The sequence below is a fragment of the Buceros rhinoceros genome, unplaced genomic scaffold (genome assembly GCF_000710305.1).
Source record: "Buceros rhinoceros silvestris isolate BGI_N320 unplaced genomic scaffold, ASM71030v1 scaffold15458, whole genome shotgun sequence".
Lineage (NCBI taxonomy): Eukaryota > Metazoa > Chordata > Aves > Bucerotiformes > Bucerotidae > Buceros > Buceros rhinoceros.
This window is the reverse complement of record NW_010426470.1, coordinates 31,855-51,668: the sequence shown is the minus strand read 5'-3', so window position 1 is coordinate 51,668 and position 19,814 is coordinate 31,855. Positions and strand designations below refer to the sequence as shown.

Here is a 19,814-nt window from a genome sequence, read left to right as displayed (position 1 = left end):
GGAAAGAGCTGGTCCACTGCCATTAGAAGTGTAGAGCAGTTATTCTTTCAACACTAGGTGGCATCAACACCCTGGATGCCATCCGTATGTTTACCTTTCATCACTAAACCTTGAACAAAGCAAGAAGAACAGTATCCTGCAACGTTAATTAATTAATTTATTAATTTTAATCTGCTGGATCTTTCGCCAATGGGGAAGGAAACTGAAGAACCAGACTGTAAATAATACTTTTTTCAAATTGGACAAAACCTCCCTTTTTGTTTGTAAGGTGTCTATAGTATATGGTACTTACTCAAAAGTAACTCATTGTTAACAGCATCTTTCAAGAAAATACAAAAATTTAAAACATATGTAATAGCCAAACTTGCATTAGCTTCCATTCTCTTGGAAAAAGATGCATATGACAACAGACTTCACAGAAGTGACTGTAAACAATCCAGGGTATGTTATGGTACAGTGTCAGTTATGGTTAAAGATATTTGTGGTACAGTCTCAAGTGAGCTAACTTTTAAATATGGTAAACTCTGCACAAATGTGCTCTCAAACTGAAAACTATTCAGAAAACGAGCTAGGAGAGCACCCCAAGGTCGAAGAAATACATTTCAAGGAAAGAGACTGAACTAAATTCCACTTCATTTTTCTAACAGAAGAGTAGGAAATTATTAAATCATCAATTAAAAATGCTTAGATACAGCAGGATTTGTGGTTATTTTTTGTGTAGCAGATGATACATAATAGTTAGGAGCTGTTCAGACTAAAAATAAACACAGAAAACCTCCATGGTAATGATGACCATCAAGAAAAGTAGCACAAAGGGTAATTTTGAGGAGGACATGATATTCGTTTTCTGATTTCCATCCTTCCCCGAATAAAACTCCACACAACTATACCGAACAAGAATCTCAGCAAGCTTGTTCTCAACACCAGTCACAATAAGAAGCAGCAGAGATGTTTTCCAGCTAACACTTTTCCCTCTATGACAATCAAAGGAAGGTTTTCAGACTCAGCAAAAATAAGCTACTGCCGTGGGTAATCCAGGAACGGAGGCAATACTGCATGGTGTAAAGAAATCTTCTGATATAGAGCTGGATTTTAATAATCAAAATGTTAAGCTAGGAAGGATAAATTCAACTGATGAATGCAGTTAATCTTCCAATTATAATCTTCCAATAGGATTTCAGGGTCCCTTCCTTTTGAAGTTAATTGAAGTTTTTCCACTGATTTCAACACAAGAAAGATTAGGATCTCTTAACAAAGTCTCTTGATAAATTAATAGTTGTGGATTATTTTCATCATTTTAGAGAGCATATCTACAGTTAGAAATTTATTCTTGTCCCGGGCAAAGTCCACATTTTAAGCCTACAGTGAAACAGCAAAAAACAGCCACAGGTTCAAGCCAAGTTACCCTACTGGCATCACATTTAGTGAACCCAAGTAACATATACTTCACCCTGCCTTTAGTCAGCACTGGATCAGCTTCTGAATTGCTGGATTTTAACCTTGTGCTTTTTTTTTTTTTTGCAGTCTACCCTCAAAAGTGTTCCAACTGCATTTCTTCTCCTTACTTTTCCAAGTTAGTGTCTATCACTAGTCCTAAAAGGGCTCTTCTGAATACTACAATCCTTAATTTCTGTAACAGAAATATATGCTCATCTATACCTGCACAGCTGGTGTGATATCTGAATCCTGCCTTAGAGTCGCTTGGTCCCTAGCTTTCCTAAACTCTTATTTTCTGCTGGGAGTTAAGTAAAAATGACAACTGCCACCTCTCTACTCAGCACTCGCACTGCCTGGCTAACATACTTTAGTCCCTGCCTGGAGGTCATCTTTAGCTCTGAAATTGTAACTCAAACCCCTGATTGTTCACATTTAATCTGTAGTACACAACTTCCATGTTTCCTACAACACATTGTGTCATAGCATCTTAACACTTACCAGATGCAACAACCTTTTAGTTATCAGCTGTCTGCAGTGGATTTCAATGATAATCTGTCTACTTTCTCAATTTACAAAGTGCTTTCCCTCTCCCCAACTTCTAAGACCTGCATAAAACATCCCTAGACAAATCCTCATTCCTATTGTAGCTTCACCATGTATTAAAATAGAGTTCCTCACTTGTGACAGCATGTCAGAAAATGCTGCACTCTGACATGGACAGACTGAGTTTGATCAGATACTCACCCACACACTTTGGCTCCTTTGAATCCCACTGTGAGGTTCCCTGGCAGGTGAGTTTGGTATTTCCTTCTATTTCATAGCCCTCATTGCAGGTCACAAGACATACTGTCTTATAGGAGATATCAGCCGTTGAACAATTAATGTGTCCATTTTCAGGAGACTTAAGTTTGGGACATGTTCGAACTGCAAAGGGAAAAAACCCACCAGTTCACTTTGCAGCACTGAGAATCAATAGAGTTACACTAAGTTTGTCCAGGTGTTCAGGGGTGGGGCAGGTACTGGGTTGTACACTACTTAGTAAGTTTATTTGTACAAATTTATGGAATAGGGCTGTAAAAGAGCTAATTTTTATCCAAAGCTTGATACCTTCCTCTTCCTGAAACAGTCTTACATAGTACATATGAGGTTGGGCACACACTTCCAAGCTCACCTAAGTTCTGAAGTAAGTCCAAGCTTGCAAACTAACTGTGCTCAGAAATGTTCCTAGTCATCAAAGGCATCTGGCACACAGCACGTGGCCTATGCTAGTAATGTCCATCAGCTTTCAAAACAGGACAGCTGCAGGCAAATGGAATCCCATGGAAAAGTATGTGTCTTTGCAAGTTTCTAATCCCCCAGCCATGCCTAAGAGGTCTTTGAGGGATTTCCAGTTGGCTGTCTAGTATGGGCGGAGTGCATGCCAAGGAAGTGACTAAGAGCTTATTAACAGCGCAGATGACAGTATGCCAGTGCTCAAGAACTTTCTCAGGCACTCTGGAGTGTTTTGATGTAGACAGAGACATGTGTGAGACTCCAAAAATCAGAACAGCAGACATCACCACGGTGAGGGAGTGAGAAAGAGGAAGAAGGAAAGCAAGGCAGTCATAGAAACATGACCATGAGACATGAAGAGAAATTCGGCTGTTGCGGAGACAAGAAACCCTTTCAGGTGTAGGGATCACCATGGAGGTAGCCCTGGCTGCTGCTCAGCACAGAGGTCTTTCTCCTGCCATATCTCACAAGCAGAGTAATGCCAAGGAGAATGCAGTCCTGTGCAGGATGTGTGTGCAGAAAGGGAAATGAGGCATGGAGAGTGATCCTCAGGTTGTCTCAAGGTTTTGTTACTGAATCCTGACGTTGCAACAAAAAAGCTACATTGTAATTAACACTAATCCCCAAACAGCTGACTGATAGTAAGAAGAAAATAGTAGTAGTACTGATAAGGCCTGCATTGATGTTCTTCGTTTCAGTGTCATAACCTCAAGCTCTTCTGCTAGGACCTCTTTCCTTTGCACTGCATCCAGCTCTCCTCCTTTTCATCCAGCATCTTATGCTTCTGCATTTGTTCCCTTGCTCACTTTTGGATAGGACTCTGAGCTGCGTACACAATGCCTGGCCTTTGGGTCCCTTGAACAGCTAAGCTGTATAGCCGTGACTGTGATGATGATACATGTACAATAACTGGGTCATGGCAAGTCCAGATGTGTAGATGCCAGCTGGGGTCCTAATGCACCTTTTCTTGCAATAATTCATGCCTCTATTCAATAACTAGCTACTGATTTTCCAAAACTAGTGGAAAACTGTGGTTGAAAACCCTGCTCTCAGCTGAAGCTGGCGTATACTGCTCATCATGTTCAATAGTTATTAGGAGAAAATCATACAAGGGCTAACAGTGCGATTGCTCAAAAATATAATCAAGAAGACTGCAGGTCTGTAAACACTGTTCTCCCTGGATTCTTCTCAGCTTCCATTGACCTTGCTAGCAGGAGGGCATGCTCTGGTGATGGCTGGCTTCAGAGATGTGCTGTGGTTTGGGATACCGATTTTACCAACTAATCCATCCTTGCTGGTAGGATTGGAAGCTAGGAAACAAAGCATGAGCTCCCCTCCAAATGCACTCAGAAAGTAAGCCGACTTGCCAGCTTACTCTCCTTTTCCTGGAAGTTGTTTACTCTGCACACTGATGAGACAGGACATGCCTACAAGTGGACACGTGGACTGAAGAGATCACTATAACTCTCAGACTAATAAATGGACAGATACCCTGACCACAGCCTTCAAATGAATGCAAACTGTGTAAATGCCAATAGCTACAAGACCCTTAAAGCTACGAAAAACACATAGTAAATAATGACTTTTTTAAAAACAGCCATAGTGGCATCTGAGTGGAAAAAAAAAGTCTATAGCAAAACCTATCTATAGTGGAAAGGAAAGAAAGAAGGGAAGAAGAATGAAAGAAGGAAGGAAGGAAGGGAGGGAGGGAGAGAGGAAGGAAGGAAGGAAGGGAGGAAGGGAGGGACAGTAAGAGAAGAAAAGTCATTCAGATGCACCTGATATATCTGCATTACCACTGTCTCTGTGAAAATACTATTCCTCTGAGCTTGCATAATCACAAGCATCTGCTAGGAAATGCATTCGAGAGTATTAAAAATGTCTTGAAAACTTCTGTCTTACAAGAGGCACTCTAACTTCAAAGCAGTTTCCTAATATGCTGTATCTTAACTGTAGTAGAGTAAGAAAGACGTTTTTACAGCTGAGTCACTTTTACAGAAGTGAACAGGCTTCCTCTTCTAAGGTTTCTACAGAAACCTTTAATATGGAAACCTATTTGTGGTAAAAGGAAGCAAATCTACCAAACTCTATGACATTGCTGAGGAAGCCTGAATGAATTAGGGTTCTCAGCAATGTTAATGTATCTACAGAGAAAGCACTCCCTTCCACTATGTGGAAAGTCTAGCCACTCTTCTGGAAGCACAGCTGTATTGCTTCTGCCTCTTCAGCGTTTCAATGTTCATGCTTACTCAGTGTCTCAGTATGGCTCTGGCAGAAACCTGTAACTGAGTCCATGTAATCCTGCTTATAGTACCATGCATTAAACACAAAACCATCCTCTAATCAATAAGCCATTTTCCATAACCAAGAAATATTACCATAAAGCCAGTGAAAACAATAACAATAGTATATTCTGCTTGCTCTGGTTTTTCTCCTAATACATTTTTCTGGATTAAATACAAGCTTTGTAGCTGTTTTTTCACATGCGTCACTGTTAATTGCATGACACAACTGCCTGAATCACTTTCCAATAGCACAGAAGATTTTAGCCATCAGAACAACTGAGGAGTGTTTAATGTCAAAATCCAAAGCAGCGTGAAGGGATTTTCCTTCACTCTCCCTTCTTAATTTATTTGATAAAATATTCCTGGGATTAATAAGACAGCTATATACTATGCCTTTGATCTTGCTCCTTTTCATATTCTGAGTGAATCAAGACTAGCAGATTCAACATAAGTAAGGATAGGATATTTTATTTTTTTTTTTAATGGGAAGTCTTCAGTATGATGGAAAATGACACAATAAAAGCAAAAATATACCCTTTCAACGTTTCAAAAGATATTAACTTAACATCATGACCATATCTCAAGGCCGACTTTTCCCCACCTTCCAGACAAATTCCCTCTTAAAGTAAAATTATGCAGCAACACCCAATCAGTGCATATTTTTTAAATACTCCAAGAAGTTTTCCAAATACTAGAATCTTCCACTTCTCTATAGATAGTGAAAAAAGTGATCCTTTCTTTGTGGATGATAGCAGATTCTCCCAGATTTTTTGCACAGGAGGCTACTGTGTAACAGAAGCTTTGACAGGCAGGTGCTCTTTCCCAGTATTCCGGTCTATGCGAAGTAGCACGCATCTGCAGTCTGTGTTTTGACTGCTGGCAAGTCAACAGCTCTATGTCTAGCTTCTCAAGACATCCTCATGGTAGTGGTCAGCAATTTATTTTCTACTGAAAGCCTGCCTTCTGTCACTGGAAGTTCTAAATGAAGACTAGGTTTTACAGGATTATTTGAAGGGCAGTCCTGCAACGTAAGCATAAGTGAACTGCTATATAAGAATGTTCTGAGGAACTGATCTCTAGCTCAGATACCAACTTTCAGAACCTTGACTTCCTTTTTCTTTAAGGGCTGTAGTGTTTGCTGTGGTGGCATAAAGAGCTCTTGCCTCCAAGGATCTGTCCTGACTCCTTCCCTGAATTGAAGGGCAGATCAAGACTTAGAGAAGGAGCTGATGACTTCTTATTTACTAGCTTCCACTGCAGCATACTACTGTCAAGTGCATCCAGCTCAAGTCGAACATGTTGAACCACAACCTGTGGCTGTTGAGATGAGGGCTGCTACCTGCTTTTTCAGACCCTCTTTGGAAGACATTCCAGACAGGACTACATGTGGATGCTGCTCCCATCCTAAATCATCAAGAACTCAACCTCAGGCAGAGAAAAGTGATAACAAAACAAAGGTGTGCTCCTATGCACTCATTAAGAGCTCCAGAAATAGGTGTTTTTCAGGTATCTCTTTCAAATGTGTCCTCCCTTTACATCTTCTGTTTATTTGTTTTGCAGCTGACATTCTCTTACAGTGAACTTCTAGGATACTGCCAGTTGCTCTCTAGTGAAACGCTACTCAAAATTTTTCTGAAGACTATGCTCACAGCCCAAGCTATTTTTCCTAAGAAGAAGCTGTAGGAAAGCAAAATGGTATTCTTCCATGGTTAATGTCTTCCCACACCAATGCCCACCTATGCCAGGAGTCTGGTGGATGTTCTAGAATACCCCTGTGGCAAGGTCTTGTTATATTTTTGACTACTTGTTAAGTATGCTGGATTTACATAATGTAGATACAAAATTCACAGAAATTAGGTGGGGAGAGGTTTAAGGATGGAAAGTGTAGATTCACTTGCAAGACTGTCTGCCTAGTAAATACTGCTCTGCATTTTCTGTTGTATATGTCCTACTTCCACTTTAAGAAGGAGGGAAACAGACTGACTGGAGTGGGAGTTTATCCTTGAAAAACTTTTCTACTCAAAAGCTAACAGCATCAGGTCTGCACACACAACTATGTAGTGAGCAGAGAAAACCACTGTTAAGAACAAACTAATACAACAGAAAAAGACTTTTCAAACTCATGACATCCATACCTCTGCAAGCAGCCTCTGATCCAGACCACTGGCCGTCTGGCTGACAAAGTCGGATGCTGCTTCCCACGAGATCAAACCCTGCTTTGCATCGGATCCCGCAGGCAGCGTTAAAGTAATTGTTGCAGACATTCTGGACAAAGTAACCATTTTCAGGGGGCTTCAGTTCAGGGCAGTGAACAACTAGATAACAAACAACCACGACAGAGTTATGACGCTAGCTGGAGTGCAACTGGCTACTGAAGGAAAACATTTTTTTTTAATTCCCAACTCAACTTGCATCTTGGTACTTTTGTTGTTTTGCAATGACAAAGAGAATCTTGCATGCAATTTGACATGTCCTTCACACAGTACAAACACAAGTAACAAAACTGTCCCAGCACTGCATTGTGCATTCCAGAGGTATTCCGTTCCTGGATGGAAACGCTTACCTTCACAGGTTTGTCCTACAGCATGATATCCCTCCCTGCATGTACAATCCTCGATGGAGGTACTTCCTGGTGGAGAAGTATGATTCTCATCAGGACATGAGGTGCAAGTGCTGATTCCACCCGGTGAACCTTCAGGCTTATATGTTCCTGGTGGACAAGCTGTTGAGCAAAACAAAATGTGACAGAAAGGAGTTCAGGATATCCGCCCTTCACAGCTCGCATAATTTTGCTTTACTTTTTTACATTATTCTTTCCTGCCTCATACATCCAGTGGCATCTAGGGCAGGAGCACTCTCCACTTAAGTGCTATACAGTTCTTACAGGAGCCAACTAAAGCCTACCAAACGTGGTTCAGGTCTCTCCAGTGACTGTCTGGGGACTGATACTAATTGCATGACTCATCTTCTTGAAAAGCCCAGTCAGAGAAGACACATCAGATTTTCACTGATAAAACCTGTGCTGACCTCATGAAGACATTCTTGATTTAGAGGTGTAAAAATCTTTGTTCGGACAAAATCCCTGTCATTCAAAACTACACTGAAACCTAATGCATCCAAGTTCTTAGTAACAAGCTCACACTAGCAAAAAACCCCTGCCCTTGACCTACACAGGATTATATATAATCTACATACTATACTTGCTAAAATGTTTTAAACACAAATAATGACGTGATTAATTAAAACAACTGCTCTCTGAAGCTGTTGCACTCATTTCTATCCCATTCAATATTTTTAACTCTGTGCATCTACATGCACAAGCCTTAAAAAGATTCAAGAGATGTCTTCAGAGGTTCTCTCACCAGAGAACTTGAGATTGGTTGGGTAAGACTGAGCCTCATCTTTCTTTGCCTTGAATTCTGTTCTTCAGGAAACCACTAAAATTATTTATTTCACAAAGATGATGTAAGAAACAGGGGAGTGACTAAACAACAGGTACTGATGAAGTATTGATTGATCAGTTTACCACCTGAAATAGAACTCAAAGACACTTCTGCTGAAAAACATACTTCCTGATGTAGAGTTGAGCAAATATTTTGAGGTGGTTATGGAATACTAATATTGAAACTCAGCCAAAAAAAGTTCTAATTTTGTTAATTTAACTGTCTACAAATTTTCCTTATGGCCACACTTTCTCTCATAGACTTCAAGGCACCCTCTCATTTCCTCCCCTCAGTTTAGTTACTTTGTACCATCTGATGGAACTCTGGATGGTACAAAGAACTGTACACCATGAAGCTCCTCAAGTGCCTTCGTCCTTACACAGTCAGGTGTGCTCTGCTTCTGGAGCACACCTTGAGTTCCGAGATCCTGGCAGCATCAGTCTTTTCTTTGATAGATACTGGATCAGCTCTGTTTGCTATGTGAGTTAGGTGCTAAGATAGTCCATCTCTTTTCTTACTAATGAAAACAGCTTTCTAGGCAACTGAGGAAAAAAAAAAAACAACAAAACCTCCTTTTTTCTCACCTGTCATAAGAGAATTGACTTTCATAAACAGAATTTTATGGATTATGCCTTAGAAAGTCAGCCCATACGAACAGTTAGCACTTCTTTCCAGAAGCATAGTCTTTTAATAGCTTCCAGAGATAATATTTTTGTTTCCTTTTCAGAAAAATTTGCAGGTTTATTTTGAAGAAAGCAACCAGAGTGGCTAGCAGGTAAAAGGTGATTTTGGTTTCTGTATTTTAAACACACTTTTAAAAAGACCACGAAAATGCCTAAGCAGTAAAGGATGTATGTACAAATCAAAGCACTTCAGAAACGAAAAAGGTAGAAAAATTAAATCAGAATTAGAGCTGGGAATTTTTAATTTATGTTCTGTCTTTTGGAAAAGCATTTGTAAAAAAATTCCTTTCCTATACTTAATCTGCTCTTCCCATCCAAGACATTCCTCTTGTACCGTTACTGTTTCTTTCATCTCTTCCGTGCAGAAATCTATTCCTTGGATATTAGATCTCTCTGAAACACTCTCTCATGCTTCAGGTGATCACCTCCAAACTTGCTAAATATCAGAGGTATTACTCTCAAGCTCAGAAACAATTCCCTCTGGGACTTTTGTCTTTGTGGAAGTCTTTTGTGCATCCTTGTTAAAACTCAGCAGTATTCAGCAAGAAGTAATGAAGTGCATCCAAAAGCATACAGGAAAGAGCTCATGTTAAACATCGTAGGGGACCTGCTGTATGATAAAGCTGTCCTCCACGTGCTAGCGAAAGTGAATCAGTTTCTTCTGTTCACTGTGGCATATAAAATGACATCTAAAAGAAGTACTTCATTAAAAAAAAAAACCCAAAGAACAACAAAACCCCAACCCAACTTCTCACTTTCCTGCAACCTCACCTTAGATAAAGAAGCAGCAGCTCTTTTTTGTTTCTGTTTTGAGAACAATGGGATAAAAATAATCAACCATTCTATGATGTGGGCATTTTTAAAAACAAACCCAGTGTTTTGCTTAGGGCTTTGAATCAGTCTAGCTTTGATGAAAAGTGTTCATTCTGCAATACACTGACAATTTGCTCTCTCCAGTGAAGCAGCAGGTGGTAAATAATACTGTTTAAAAGGTTATTAATGTTTCTACTGGGAAAGACAAGTTTCCCCAGATGTCCTGATTTTTTTTGCATGCTTCAAATGTTTCCTTTCTAAAAATCAAACTACATCCTATCTTGGCTTTTTACATAGACTCTTCTCCAAGCCTGAGTCCCTGAACTGCCCACTGGCCCCACATCTCCCTTAGATGTATTCAGCTACTTAACTGCACACAAGTTACATTCAGAATTTCCACAGGGTAACACTTGGTTACAAAGCTATATCCAAGCGTGTGAGATCACACAGTCTATCCTGTGAAGCCAAGAGACAGTTTAAGAATGAAGCTGACCTCTGTGCATTTCCATCACAGCTGTAGAGATTAGCCTGGCCATACAAAATCACCCGTGGAAGAGCAGAGCTTCAGCCATCTGCTATAGACTGGACTTGTTCATAGGTGACCCAGCTAGACTGCAGACTTGTCTCCTCCTGCTCCAGACAGCACTACAGCATGGCCCAAGTCTATACAAAACAATGCATTCAGAGGCAAGAGGAGAAAGCCTGAAGAGCACACATGGCCCTATCCATGACTGATCATACATGTGTCTCTCTGGTTTCGCTTCCAAGATTCAAGCAGTGCTGAATTTTCATTGCATTCTAGTCACCAGTGTGCACTCACCAACAAGCCCTCTATACCCACAAAAACTGACTGCAGGGAGAGATCACGTCCTCTAGTGCTAATCTGTAAAAACAAATTAATTTTTTTCAAGGCTTGTTTCCCCTTGCCAACAATGTAATAGTACAAAAAGGCTCAAAAAAAGTATATGAATGAACCCCAGTTTAAATTAGCATCAACACGGCACTGTCAAGAATAGCAAAAAAGCAAGAATTTTAAAATGGGGAAACAATTTTAACAGTATCAGCCTTTAAACAGATAGGACGCTTAAGGCCATATGCATGTATGATCTTCTTAAAAGATTTAACTACTGCCTACACGTGAACCATGTTGTTCATTGCCCAGAAGCAAGGGAAGAAGCAAGGAAATGTTTTTTGTATAATGCAATTCTTGTCTTGAGACTGGAATAGAGAATACTGAGTTACACCAGAGGACTACCTCTTTGTTACGGGAATGAAAGGGCATCTGGAAGCAGGGATTAGTGTGCTAATTCAAACAAGGAGAGGCCCCAAACTCCCCAAGGACACAAAGATGGCTTATATTGAAGCTGTCATCAACAACAGCCTGCTTTCATAAAATGGTAGGTACTCACCAACGATTCACATTCAGATTCTATCATCCATGGTAATGATAGTGTAATAACCTTCTGATCAGAAATGGAAATGAAATAATACATGCTTATTTCAGCACTCCTCCTGCATTTTCCTCCTCATTTATGGTCTCCTAGAGCGTACAACTAACCGTAAAAATATAAGAAAATCCAGCATGTCTCTTCTGTTTTTTAACACTACAATGTTGATGATTCCTTGGACCACCAATGGAACACACTTTCTTACTCCTTTATCTATCAGAAAAAAATTAAAATGCATACAGAAAAGAGATCACTAGAAAGGAAAAGTTTGCTAGAAAAAAGGCCCACGGGGTAGGTAAAAAACCTTTTCAGTCAAAGGATGTGAATTGAGAGCATACCTATATGTCAAGACATTGCCTAAAGCTGAACAACGGACAAGGAAAGTTAGGAAAGCCTACCAAAAAGGACAGACTTTCAAATCAGTAGGAGTTCTGCTCTGCCTGTCTATAATAATGACAGATTTGATACTTTAATCTTCAAACAAAAAGAATTTAACATTGTAAAAGTGACAACATAAACCAAGGTACATTTCAGAGATTCATCAAACACTTAACACGTATTAACCAGTTTGGCTTTTTTTAAACTGCAAATACTAAAGCCAGTGGCAAAGTTAAGCCAACTGGTATTGAACCCACATGATGGCATAAGAAGTCCAGTCTGGATTTAAACAGGTAGAGATCATATGTCAAAAGGCTCTACTGACACAGGGTGACAATTCTTCCTCTGAACACATGAGTACAAATTTCAAGGATTAATAATTTTGCCTTAAAAATGTAAATCTTTTAAAATCCTGGGAGAACAGGCAAGCTCAATTTCCCCTCCAACTACATTAGTGTATCTAAGTCACTGAAACGGAATTCTTCTTCATTTATTCCAAGTAAGAGAGAAGAGAGTTAAACTCCATGTATTTTAAAGATTAATTTGAGGGATTTTGTATTTTCAATGCATAATTTCCCCCACTAACTACATTTACTTAAGCAATCCCTGGCATGAACCGTTTTTTCCACACTTGATGCTAATGAAGGATCCGATTAAGGGTTTATCTTCTGCGGGATGTTGCAGGAATCAGCTAGGCAATATCCTGCTCTCTCCTGCATCAACCTGAGCTCTATTCATACACTGCTACTGTGATGACTGTAGTCTCTAATTCTCGTTTTTTACCATATGTGTAAAGCCTAAATGAAATGACACCTTGATGCAAATCACAAATACATAAATAGTCTTTGCAACTCAGTCCCCAGACTTCTTCAAGGAGGAAAGAAAGCCTAGTTTTCCATTTAATCAAACTGGTTTTATGATACCGTAATTACTTTTGACACTGATTACATGGATATGCATTCAACATAATGAAGTGGTGAATCTGTCCCAGAATCAGTGTATAACATGAATAATTATTCTTATTTTGATGTCTACTAAAAATGACACAATCCATAGGTCACAGAATCTCTAAACAACAATCACTGCGTATTTGTATTCGACTCTTCCATTGTTTCAAGTTCCTGTAACAGAACATACATGGGACAGCAGATTTTTGGTTATGTGGACCTTTGACCTGGCATATGCTGTCTTGTACTTTTATTCATTCACTGGAAGTTACGTGGAAGATCCAGTGTGTGCCTAGAACTACTCTGAATTATAGTCCACAACATAAAGACAACCAAAACCTCAAATTAACTCACATTTATGCCCTTTGAGCAGAATTACAGCCTGAAGGTGTAGGGTCTCTCTCCCACTGCTTTAGTTCATCTAAGATTCTTGAACCTTGGCAATAGCAAAAAACCCACAAAAATTTGAAAATATGTCACCCTGACCTTTGTGTGTGTGAAACAAGTGCTGTGAAAGCTGTATTTGCCATCAGTCATGTTTTAAATTTACACCATGAATGGGCCTGACTATAAAGCTCAGTTATTTTACTAAATATAAGTAAAAACTTTCAAGAGAAAGGAATTACAAAGAAGTTACAGTACATGATTATGTGATATGTCTTTATACCCTGATAATTGCATCTCTCATATCCAGATTTGCCTAAGGCACACCCTCTATTAGAAGAAGCACTAGGAACAAGGAGCTGTTATATATTCCCTGTGACAATGGCCTACCAGATAAAATATGCTTTACAAGGGTCATGCACGGTGTCACGGAGGAAATGGAGATCATGTTCCACACCAAGCAGCCAGAGACTTCCTGATGCTTTCCCACCTACTGCTGCAGCAGAGGAAGAGTTTGGGATGTCTTGCAGTCCTAGCATGCAGTGCTGACCAACCCTCCCTCTTGCCTCCAAAATCAGCTCTGTTGCTGCTGCACCGTTGATTTGTGAGTGGCCTCTGCAAAGGAAGCACATAAGTAGCATGGCCAGCATACTGATGGAAGCCACAGTTGCACAAAACTCTCCAGTCCCCAGCCTTCTCCACGTATTTTGCAGTGATATCTCTTGTTGTTGCTATAACTACTGTATTCTGCAAACATGGGGCACTGATGTGCCCCATGATTCTGTGATTTCCAAGTCTATTCTAATAAGTGAAAAAATGAACCATGGTTGTGAGTTTCTCTCCTGGTGTTTACAAGCCTGGTGCTTGAGCCAGCAAAACACAGACTACCTTGGCCTCTGAAAGGTACCTCACTGGACCTGCACATGAAGATAGTTAAAACTGCTTCTCAAAGACTTTCCAGACTCTGGGTCTCTACTGTAGAGACTGACTCCAGAAGTTACAGCTTTTGTTGTCATATCAAAGTTATCTAGGAAGGTGTTTTTTAAAATGTTCCTTAGGCTAGGTTTATCAGAACTGGCATTTTGCGCCCAAGAAATGTCTTCGGAAAGCTAAGGAGAAAAAAATCTGCAGTTTGTAGCATGTATGATGCCATAAAAAAGCCCCATAAGTCAGAAGCATGCTAGGATTACCTACGGAAGAGGCTTTAGTTAAACACTTGACATGTATGACTTGTACGAAGACTGCAAAAGACATTGCCTGTAAGCGTAGGGATCAGGGAAAGATTTCTGCTAAGTCTCAGCATTTTCTCCAACTCTTTAATATCTGCTGTTATCCCCATCATGTGCTCTCCATTAATTTCAGACAGCACTGAACCTGCTCATCCATCTGCTCTTTGTCAGTATTCCTTAAGCACCCCTCACAAAGCAACATGATTAGCAATTTAACAAGCTAGATATCTTCTCTGTTCCTATTTGATGTATCTTCTTCCATTTCTTTACATTAGAGTTACAAATTGCTTCTCAGTGGTGAGAGCAGGCTGAAACAATCAAAGTTTAGCTACTTTTATATATGATACATAGGAAGGGGTTCACTCAAACCTTTCCAGCGAGTCTAAAGACATCAAAACTCAATATTCCACTAACAAGTAGGATGCAGCATTTGGAATGACACCCTGAGATGATCTAGCTCTAGATCTCTTAAGCACTTCAAACAGTCATAACAAACTTCCAGCAGAAATAACTTGCTCAAGATAAAAAAGAGACTTGGACCCTCTCCCATGGGGCAGAACTGGAAAGTTGCCTGGAAGATGTAGTCCCTTGGGTGACATCTCATTCTGCACCGCAGGCTTATATAGAGCAGGGAACAAACTGTCTGATGAAGAATTTAAGTCCAAGAGCTATCACAGCTTGTAAAAGTTAGGATGCCTACAAGCACCTTCTTCCACAGGAAGCTGTATCCATGAGCCACAACTGTGCTGAGCATCCCGGGGTAATCTTCGGGCCAGCACATTTACATAGGACTACTGCAAAGCAATGATTCTGACTGCAAAACATCCTCCTAGGTAATAGCAGCAGTACTGAGAACATACAGAAAATCAATTTATGCCCTGCTTTAAACCTCTTTTAAGAGGCAGACCAACTATTGTATGTCAAAAACATGGTGAGAGTCTTAATTCACACTTGAATCACACGTGCATTGCAAGGACACAGAGATTTTAAGAGTGTTTTAAATGTTATACAACCATAAAAAGACTACTATATACACTTCTACTGGGGGTAATGTCTCTGCCTCCAAGCATGTGTCTTATTCAGGAATAAAAAAATAAATTTTGGATTCTATGTACTGTACTGTAACTTAAAAGAGAAGCCGCAAGTTCACACGATATATCCTGACAACTTGTGCAATATGTATACACAGAAATGGCACTCATGTATTGAAACGAAGGTCTTTTGGTTTAATTCTCAGTGGCATTGCAGACAGTGTTTACAGGTTTGCTATTTTCACAGACATCAAACCTAGCCTTGGTGATACATTTGGAGGGCATACCCAACGCAAACATAAACACCCCTATGAGCTACTGGTATCAGCTCATGTCAGCACTTTTGATTTTTAGAGCTTGAACACTGATTTGTCCCTGCATATTTTTAAAACATGTTGGGGTAAAAGTGTACAACAAATTCTGAAACTACAAAAAGGTCTTTCTGGTAAATTAACTTAGTTGACAGTGTAAAGTTTGCTATGCAAATAGAGATTATTTATGAATTTATTTATGTGCAAATGAAGGTTTTGTGTCCAAAACTTTGCATGGAATCAGACTCTTCCTTAAAAATGGAAATAAATTCTGAAAACACTTAGCTCAGAGCAGAACTACTATATGTTGGCTTCTCTGGACATGGTCTTCATCGTAATCACAGACACGTGTTCCTCAGTAAACCTTGATCACTGCTGATGTGACAACACATGCTACTCTAAATCAAACTGTTCTAAGTGTCCTGGATCTCTGGACAGCTTCTTGCTATTTGATTACATAAACACTGGAAAAGAACATCACCGTCCTGTCCTAGGTGCATTTATTTGCTATTTTAATGTACTGGCTGTGAAGACATATCTTTGCTTTCACAAAACTCTGAAAACATACAGACAGGCTGAAGTAAAGCAAACTCCCTTTAAAAGAATGCAAACATTCTGTTTAGTTTGTGCTACACACAGATGAACAAGTATCTGTTTCAGAGATCTAGTATCTGTCCTGTCGGAAGGCACTGGAAATCCATTTTTTTCTAGGCCTGGTACAACATCGTATCATGCATCAAATAACTTCACTCTTCCTTTCAGCTGACAGAAAGGGTTCTGGGTCAAGAAGGAAAGAGAGGGGCCACGACAAGAACAGATTTGCGGAGAGGGATTCAAATCAGATGCAGGGAGCAAAGTCACTCCATACTTCTTACTTTTTGATTACTCCTCACCGTACCAACAGATCCACCAATCCGTCACCTCTCTAACAGGATAGACTAATAAGGAGGTACTAGATGCCCAACTGGCCAAAATTACAAATCCCAAGCGATCACAGCTGGATGCATCAGAAGCTCCAACTGGGAGCTTGCCCTCTATGCTGCTCAGCTAACTTCTGTGTCAGCTAGAGGCACACAATGGACAGCAAGAAATAGTGCTCCTTTACCCACAACTGAAAAGAGGGACTGCTTGGAAAAAGAGAAGTCTGAACTGGGGCTAGGGACAAAAAAAATTGGTTCCTTAACAACTCTTGATGTGTCACATCTAGAGGAAGCTGGACAGAAGTGAGAATCTAGTCCACTGCTTACAACTCTTGGGACACAGTGAAATCACTGCTAAAGTCAGCACTTGCTCAGCACAGCCTAAATTTCTTTCAGAAGCAGGGTGCAAGAGTCTCATGTCACATGGCTAACTCAACAGACTGTCTTCTCCTGGGATTCCTCAAAGGTAATTTTAACAAAAATAAGGGATTGGTGTTTAGAAGCCAACAAAGCATGCACCCCAAGCTTTACAGCACTGATAGGTTTCTGCAGTGAAGAACCACCAGGCAGTGGCTCAATGTGGTCACCTACTCAGCAACTTGATCACAGTTTTGTGTTCAACGATTCTTGGGACTTAAAAGTGTAACTAAAACTGACTCTCTGATCAAACTGAATGAACAAACTGGCTGTCCTGAGGGTAGCAATTCGCACAAGGAATCCACGAGGAGTCAGAGACTCCACATCCTTAGATTTTCTCCTCATTCAGGCAAAAATTGTGAATTTGCTCTCTGGCAAAATATTAACAGAACACTGTATGGTACTGGAGTATTTTACTAGTCTAATATGTAATGTTCCCTTTATGCTGTTGCCTCCAACACCCACCTGCAATAGCTGTTTGTGCATATGACCATTAAGGAAAAAAAAAAAAGATACCTCTTTCTGTCCCCTTTCTCTGCAGATCAGAGTAGTTCCAGTTGCTGAATCACAGATGGGGAATGCAGCAAGTAGAAGCTACTATAAACAGGAAAGTGAAGCCATTTCTGCCAGACCTTCAATAAACTGTCACTACCACATTAGGTGCCAAACTTGGCCTTGTTTCTGCATCCCTTATTTTTAATCATTAAATATACTTTTCAGCAACAGTGATTGTATTCCTATTAAGCAACATTTCTGATCACTGAAGATACAGCACATGACTGTGCAGATGGAGAACATATGTCACTATTTCCATGTTTATTTACTTAGCAGCCCAGGGTAGGAGTCAGACAGTTTTTTGGTTAACTTAAGAGAGCTAAAGCACATGCAATGGCTCAGGCCAGTAATCAGACAAAAAAAAAATGGCATTTTTGCCAATTGTTTTTTTACATATTGTGAAACTAGCCCAGCTATTCCCATGTAGAGTTCAGTAAACTGTTGTAATCTCAATGTTATATTTTCTACTTAATTCCTGGAATCGCTACTGATACCCATGACTTGCAGTGAAAAATGCCATAAATCTCATTCTCCATTCCTCGTGCAAAACTCACGAAAACTGACAGGATCTCCTGAATTCTTTTAAAATTATCTAAATATGTAGATCAAAGTAGAGCCTTGTTTACTGAAAGGAATAGCACTGAGAGAACTAGATCGCTATGCTATTAACTGCTGCTTGCTCAAGAAACATTTAGAGAAGTGACTCCTTCTCACTTCATCTCCCCCACTCTCTCTTTTCTTTCTCCCCTCTCATTTCTGTGCAAGACATAAGGAAGTCCTTAAGGACGGGTCTGACTCTTGCTAAAGTGATGTCAGCTGCTAGTAAAAGGGTCACCTCAGATTTGAACTGGAGGAATGTGTTTTAAGTACCAAGTCCTGTGCCTGCCAACGAAGTGAACTTTAGTACCCCAAAAGCTATGGTAAAAAAGATTAAAGATAAAAAGGATCATATTGCAGTACAACAACTAAATATACAGCCTTATTCCTCAGTCTAACAAAGCTTCCTTCTGTAAAGAGCCTCCATTAAAACATTTCTGAACAATGTCTTTGCATTCCTCAATGGACAGCACTAACCTGGTCCCCATCCCTTAGCCACTCTGCAAGGACGGAACCTTCCGCAGTGCAGTTCTCCCATAAAGCAGGAATCTGTTCTAGTGAGCCATGTGTTCCTAAGACCCCTTCTTGCTATCAGTATTGACCAAACTTGTGCTGAAGTATCAATCTGCAAGTAAATCCAAAGGCTTTATTGAATTGCAGTTGTTTAAACTAGAAAAGCCTGATGCTGCTGCCAGAAAGGGAGCAGGGAAACAGCAGCACGAGGTTTTTTCAAGAACTGTCAGGTGCTCAGGCCTCTCTGTACATCAAAGGGAAACTATGCTCTATGTCCCACTTCTCCATCCTCTTCTCAGCTTCAAGGGTGTTTTTTTCCACCTTGAAGAAGCCGAATCACTTGTTCTCTTTACAAAGGGCAGTGATATCCTTTGTACATTTTGGGAGGAAAAAGGTCTGCAACACTTCCAGTCCTACTACTTCTCTAAATACACACCCTTTTTCTGAGCACCTTTGTCTTAAACAAGGCCATCTATGCCTGCAGAGATGGAAAGAAGGGAGGAATATTGTTCACTGAAATAAATAAATAAATAAACAGGTTAGCAGCAATTAAATCACTGCTTAATGGACCTAAGACTTTTGATTATTTAACCACTGATTTTCAGCCAGAAGATCTATTCCTAAACAACATTTGATTCCAATTAGGTTCACAAGGTAATTAATGCTGTCTAAAAATACCCCACTTTTTCCTGAGCTGGATCCAAGTTCTTGGCTAATTTCTTGCACTTTTTCAGACTGTGAACCAGTGAGGGATGCAAGTGACAGATGATAAACTACCTCCTTGACGTGCCAACGTATGAGGTGCTGCACCTTCCATTTCAATGTAGGAGGCCTCCCAAAAATGACCTTAGAAGTAGTGAGAATAAATCAATTTCTAACATCACTGGGAGTGAAATTAAAAATGTTACAGACAACTTTGAGAAGCATCATATTCACAGACCTTGAACTTGTTACCTTTAATAATTGTCTGTGCTTCCTCCTTGAGGCAAAACCCAGACAATTAACAGCTGTAATCCATCACCTGCATTTTGAGAGACAGGTAGTTAAAAGAAGTGGGGGAACAAGACAGTAAGGGGCTCCCCAAATGTTCTCAGGGTGTGAGTTGCCTTCTTGCCAGTGACAGAAGGGAAATTGTCCAGGCACCTGCTGAA

The 19,814-nt window shown here is 40.1% G+C and overlaps 1 protein-coding gene across 1 annotated transcript in view; it reads right to left on the bottom strand.

Annotated features, from left to right (window-relative positions):
* Positions 1-19,814, bottom strand: part of SVEP1 (sushi, von Willebrand factor type A, EGF and pentraxin domain containing 1) — a gene marked incomplete at its 5' end in the record, with an annotated part of 105,546 nt that overhangs the window by 71,746 nt on the left and 13,986 nt on the right. Inside the window, 3 exons of the mRNA XM_010141522.1 lie at positions 2,182-2,361; positions 7,130-7,309; positions 7,558-7,716. Coding sequence (XP_010139824.1) covers positions 2,182-2,361; positions 7,130-7,309; positions 7,558-7,716 — 519 coding nt within the window. The remainder of the gene's footprint in view (positions 1-2,181; positions 2,362-7,129; positions 7,310-7,557; positions 7,717-19,814) is intronic.